This window comes from Bos mutus, chromosome 19 (genome assembly GCF_027580195.1).
Source record: "Bos mutus isolate GX-2022 chromosome 19, NWIPB_WYAK_1.1, whole genome shotgun sequence".
Classification (NCBI taxonomy): Eukaryota; Metazoa; Chordata; class Mammalia; order Artiodactyla; family Bovidae; genus Bos; species Bos mutus.
Genome location: NC_091635.1, coordinates 46,217,396 through 46,223,198, shown reverse-complemented (window position 1 = coordinate 46,223,198; position 5,803 = coordinate 46,217,396). Strand labels below are relative to the sequence as shown.

General features: G+C 44.0%; 1 protein-coding gene across 1 annotated transcript; it reads right to left on the bottom strand.

Annotated features, from left to right (window-relative positions):
* Positions 1-485: 485 nt before the first annotated feature.
* On the bottom strand, positions 486-2,366 carry LOC102271913 (C-C motif chemokine 2). Its single transcript, XM_005899695.3, has 3 exons — positions 2,215-2,366; positions 1,349-1,466; positions 486-998 (listed from the first exon to the last, which is right to left on the bottom strand). Exons 1-3 carry the CDS (start codon positions 2,288-2,290, stop codon positions 893-895), a joined length of 300 nt encoding a protein of 99 aa, XP_005899757.1. The 5' UTR covers positions 2,291-2,366; the 3' UTR covers positions 486-892.
* Positions 2,367-5,803: the final 3,437 nt, after the last annotated feature.

The following is a 5,803-nucleotide window of genomic DNA, read 5'->3' as shown; positions in this document are numbered from 1 at the left end:
TCATATCTTTTTAATTGATCTTATCAGCGGTCATTTCCCAATGTCTACAGTGTCTGTATCACTCCAAGTTGGAGGATTAATTGGAGGGGGATAAATTAAGGGAAAGTAACTGAGTTAGGGGGAAGTTGCAATAGATTGTGAATGAGAGTGAGGGCAGGGGTCAAGGGCTGTGAACACAACAATGGTGGTGAGCTGGCTGCTGCTAAACAGATGACAAGGGTCCCGGGATCTGGGCAAATGGTGTCAGGAACTGGCGTGGTAATGATGAAATGCCTGATTGCGTCCTGCCTTAAAAATTCTTATGTAGGAACTCAGATGAACTCACCTGGTGAAAAAGACCACAGCCAGTTCACATTCTTATTCTTCCCAAACATGAGCCCCACACTTTGAAACCCTGCTCCTCCCCCATCAACCAAGATTATACTCAGTTTTTTAAGTTTCCTTCAAGAAAATGCCAACAGTCAGGTTTTGTACAAAAATATATATATATGTATTTTTTCAATAGTTACATAATATATATTTCCACAATAGCAGTTTTAACAATGACTTAGACTATAAAACCAAAAGTTCTTGCATTAATCATTCTTGTGAGGACACTTCCACCATCCCAGGGATAGAACTGAGATTCACAGAGGAAAGCAATTTGCCCAAATCTCCATGAAAACAAACGAACAACCAAAAACAAACAAACAAACAAAAAACACTAGTAGTCATGGAAGATAAACTTAAAGCATCAATAACTTAAATAAGATTAACATTACTTAAGGCATCATGTTTCACATCAATAAAGTTCATACTCTTTAAAATTATAATAAGGTAATATCAGAGGGCAGTTAGGGAAAGCCGGAAGAACACAAATTGTCTTTAGATTCTTGGGTTGTGGAGTGAGTGCTCAAGGCTTTGGAGTTTGGTTTTTCTTGTTGAGATAGTTTATGGAGTCCTGGACCCATTTCTGCTTGGGGTCTGCACATAACTCCTTGCCCAGGATGGTCTTGAAACTGCGGAGGAAAGAGAGGGGATAAGGTTACATGGAGTGCCATTGAAATCTCAGCCTACAAATGTGGCCCATTTGCCCTGATGCTGCCATGGGAACTCAAGGAGGAAAGCAGGTGGAAGGAGGGAGCCCATGGCAAGTTGATCATATAGATGTCCCAGTTGAAACCATCCTGACTTCAGGCTAAAGAGACTAGAATGGTCTGAATGAGCACCCAGAGGGAGCGTGACGCTGGAGGGCACTTTTGGATACTGGGTTAGATCATGTAACTCTCTGACGTTACGTTTGTGTGAGTCTTGCCCCTTGCACCCTGAGGAAGAACTGGACCATGGAGGGCTGGTGTGCTCAACTTACATCACAGCCTCTTTGGGACACTTGCTGCTGGTGACTCTTCTGTAGTTCATCAGCCTCTGCATTGAGATCTTCTTACTGTTGAATGTATAGCAGCAGGCGACTTGGGAGTTAATTGCATCTGGAAATAGAACCACAAAGAAAAAGCATTTTAGAATGGACTAGGTTCTTTCCGATCTCAATCAGAGCGGAAAAGAGAAGTAAGGAGAAGGCAAAAGGGAGTCAGGTGTGCAGGGAGAACCCTTTAAATCCTAATGTTTCAGCTTGTGCTTCAGAGCTACAATATCAGACGGACTCAGTTTCCTAAGCCCTAAAATGGGCATGTACCACTGACAATGAACTGAGGGAAGGGAGCTTTGTTAAAACTAGATAATTTGGGGAAATTCTGTTAGTAGGAGCAAATAACCCAAGTTATCAAAGTTAGCTAAGGGTCCCCTTTAGGTAAGAAGAAATGGATGCTTGGTTGTGAGTTTCCCTGATACCCACTGCCTCTGCAAAACTGAGTCTCTGGAGTCCAGATTTCAGATCTTCTCCTCTGGCCTCCATCGTATCTAGATATACCCTGCCAGAGACCCCCTCTCCTTATATCCCAGACCCCAAATGCTGCTGAAAGGAGCCAGGGCAGTAAGTGCACTGGCCTCAGGTTTCCAGAGCCGGAATCCTGGAAGGAGCTGGATTTGAGGTCTACAGCTGGATTCTCATCCAGGCACTGTCCAAGAGAAGCTGTGTGATCAAGCTCACTTCTGTGCCTCTTGGACTTTCCTGATCTTGTAGTGAAAGTGAGAGTGCAGGTAGCCTTCTGCTCTGCTGGCCCAGCATGACCCAGAGAGAGGGCAGTGAGCTTCAGAGGGAAGGAGAAGGGGGCTCACCTGGCTGAGCAAGCACCTCGGTGCTGAAGGCAGCTACTGTGAGTAGCAGGCACAGGAGGGCAGCGGAGACCTTCATGTTGCAGCGAGAGGATACAAGTTTCAGCGTGGGAGCTGTTGGTCTCTGGTTTGGCCTCTCTGGCCTCCAGTGGCTCTGCCTGCCTTTTATTGAAAACCGAGAGGGTGGAGCCCATGAGAGAGTGAAGCTGGCCCCAGGCGGCATCCTCCTCAATGAATGACGAAGTGGAATCTGAAACGTGCTGAGCAAGTGAAGCAGCCAGGACATTTCCAGGAAGTAGGAGAGGGAAGTGGTGGGTCAGGACTGGGCAATTTTCCATTTGCAGCGAAGATCAAAAGAAAGGGGGAGGGGCAGGGTGCAGTTATATTCAGAGAGACCACAGACGTAAACCAAATGGTTTATTCTTTTTTTCTCTAATTTTATTTTATTTTTAAACTTTACATAATTGTATTAGTTTTGCCAAATATCAAAATGAATCCGCCAGGTTTATTCTTAAGATTCCCCTTTTTCTGAAGTGAAAACTACAGAAAAGAAAGGAAGCCAGGGAAACACAAGTCACAAGGATGCTGAAAGAAAGGATTCTCCCCCAAACTCCCCTCCCAGCCAGGCTGCCACATAACACTGAGCAGAGTTCCCTGTGCTATTTAGAAGGTCCTTGTTGGTTATCCAGTTAATAAATATAGCAGTGGATTGCTATATGCATAAGAAGAAATGGGTTCTATTGAGCAAATGACTGGTCCACCCTCAAACAACAGCCCAGGGACCTTCAAGCCAAGGAGGAGTCCTGAAGTCTTGGCAGGCACCCCCAACAGCATATTAAATCCTTTTGCTCTTTAAAATGTAGGATAGTGGTACAAGTGAAGCTTAGTAGAACTATAGGGTTTTTTTAAAACTATAAAGCTGACTTCTATTAATAGAATCATCAGATTTAAGCTGTGGAAGAAGCCATCTATATCATGCAGATGTAATACTCATGCAGTACCTAACTCTGAACTGGGAATATTCAGTACCCCAACCCCATCCAGTAGGTATTGTTCATTTCCATTTTACAGTCAGAAAGCCAAGGCACAGAGGAGTTAAGGAACCTGTTCAAGTTCCCCCAAACAAAACCCAGGGTCTGTGCTGTCACGACTAGGACATACTTCGAGAGGAAGGGGCACATTCTCCAGCCAGCTGCCTGGTTATATATCTGGATGCCTTTGGCCTCAGTCTCTGCCAAACCAGCAGACATCTGAAAGGGAGTTGAGGACATTCCTCGCGGTTAAGTTATTACAGGAATCTGGAGCCTGTGGTTAGCACGGCAGGCAGACAAGACAAGACAAGAGGCGTGTCCTCGGCTATGGCAACTGTTATCCCAGTTTCTTTAGGATTCCCAAGGAGAAGGCGTGAGCCGAAGAACAGTCTTCCTGGAATTAGAATGGCTGCCTTCGTGCTGCAACTCCGCCTTAGACTTCCTCAGAAATCCCAGAATCCGTCATAACACCTAAAAGACCTTAGTGTTCATTTCATTGAACTCTTTTCTTTCACAAATATGACAGAATTCCTTGAGGCATGCCAGTGGCTGAGCCAAGCCTCGGATTCAGGTCTCAACTCCCCTGATTCTACTGCCTCATGATTCTGAGCTTGCTTGGCTTTGCCCAGTGGGCATGGAAGTTCCTGCTGATCTGTCTCAGAGTCTTTGAGACAATGTCTTTGAAACATATGGAACTTTTGGGAAGAACTGTCTGCCAATCAGTGCATTTGTTTTTGTTTGTTTTTTAAACTTTTTATTTTATATTGGAGTATAGCTGATTAACAATGTTGTGATAGTTTCAGATGGACAGCAAGGAGACTCAGTCATACAGATACATATATCCATTCTCCCCCAAACTCCCCTCCCATCCAGGTTGCCCCATAACAATGAGCAGAGTTCCCTGTGCTGTTCAGAAGGTCTTTGTTGGTTATCCATTTAATAAATATAGCAGTGGATCACTGTATTCATAATAAGAAATGGGTTCTATTGAACAAATGACTGTGTCTGGTCCCTAGTTAATGGTCAGTAATGGCAAAGAGCAGTGGCTGACATCATTGAGTGTTTTCCAGGAGCCAGACCCTGTGCTGGGGTGACTGGCGACATTGTCTCATTGGTCCTCCAAACAACCCAACTTGCTTTATGTTGAAAAGGAAGTCAACTAGCTTTGTCTAGGATCTCACAGGTAGTAGCAGGTGGGGCTGAGATTCTCACCCAGGACACTTGGATACCAGAATCCCTACTTCCTGGCACTGGGCTTAATGTCTTAGGATGGATATTGGTTTCCTAGAGAATCTAAGAGATGGTCTGGGAATACATGCCTGAAGTTACACCTAGTCTCCATTCCTGAAAACACTTGATTCATTCAGTAAGAATGGACTGAATCACTGGCAGAGCACTGAGCCAAACAGAGATTTCAACCTAAGTTGGGGGCACCGTGGGAGGGAGTTAGAGTCAGACAGAAGGTAAATAGGGCTCCAAGAGGAGTGGAAGCAAAGAAGCGCACGAGTTAATCTGTTCTCTTTGTCCTGCCTTTTGGAATTACACCCAAGAATCTGGAATGGCCTCTCTGATTTGAATATACTGTCTAGGTTCATCGTAACTTTCCTTCCAAGGAGCAAGTGTCTTCTAATTTCATGGATGTAGTCACCATCCTTAGTGATTTTGGAGCCCAAGAAAATGAAATCTGTCACTGCTTCCATATTTGCCCCTTCTATTTTCCACGAAGTGATGGGACTGGATGCCAGGATCTTCATTTCTGAATGCTGAGCTTCAAGCCAGCTTTTTCACTCTTCTTTTTCAGCCTCATCAAGAGGTTCTTTAGTTCCTCTTCACTTTCTGCCATTCGAGTGGTATCATTAGTGTATCTGATATTGATATTGACTGATATTTCTTGTTGGTATTTCTCCCGGAAATCTTGATTCCAGCTTGTGCTTCATCCAGCTCGGCATTTCGCATGATGTACTCTGCGTATAAGTTAAATAAGCAGGGTGACATTATACAACCTTAACCTACCCCTTTTCCAATTTGGAACCTGTCCATTGTTCCACGTCCAGTTCTAACTATTGCTTCTTGACCTGCATACAGGTTTCTCAGGAGACAGGTAAGGTGGTACTCCCATCTCTTTAAGAATTTTCAACAGTTTGTTGTGATCCACAGTCCAAGACTTTAGTGTAATCAATGAAGCAGAAGTAGATGCTTTTCTGGAACTCCTTTGCTTTGTCTATGATCCAATGGATGTTGGCAATTTGATCTCTGGTTCCTCTGCCTTTTCTAAATCCAGCTTGTAAATCTGAAAGTTCTCAGTTCACATACTGCTGAAGCCTAGCTTGAAGAATTTTGAGCATAACCTTACTAGCATGTGAAATGAGTGCAATTGTGTGGTACATTGAACATTCTTTGGCACTGTACTTCTTTGGGATTGGAATAAAAACTGACCTTTTCCAGTCCTGTGGCCACTGCTGAGTTTTCTAAATTTGCTGACATGTTGAGTGAAGCACTTTACCAGCATCATCTTTTAGCATTTGAAATAGCTCAGCTGGAATTCCATCACTTCCACTAGC

What these genes read in the sequence shown, in the direction of transcription:
- LOC102271913 (XM_005899695.3), bottom strand. Translation starts at nt 2,290, where the DNA reads ATGAAGGTCTCCGCTGCCCTCCTGTGCCTGCTACTCACAGTAGCTGCC. An exon ending in CGAGGTGCTTGCTCAGCCAG is followed by an intron (nt 1,467 to 2,214) that starts GTGAGCCCCCTT and finishes TTCTATTTCCAG; the next exon opens with ATGCAATTAACTCCCAAGTC. An exon ending in TGTCCCAAAGAGGCTGTGAT is followed by an intron (nt 999 to 1,348) that starts GTAAGTTGAGCA and finishes TTTCCTCCGCAG; the next exon opens with TTTCAAGACCATCCTGGGCA.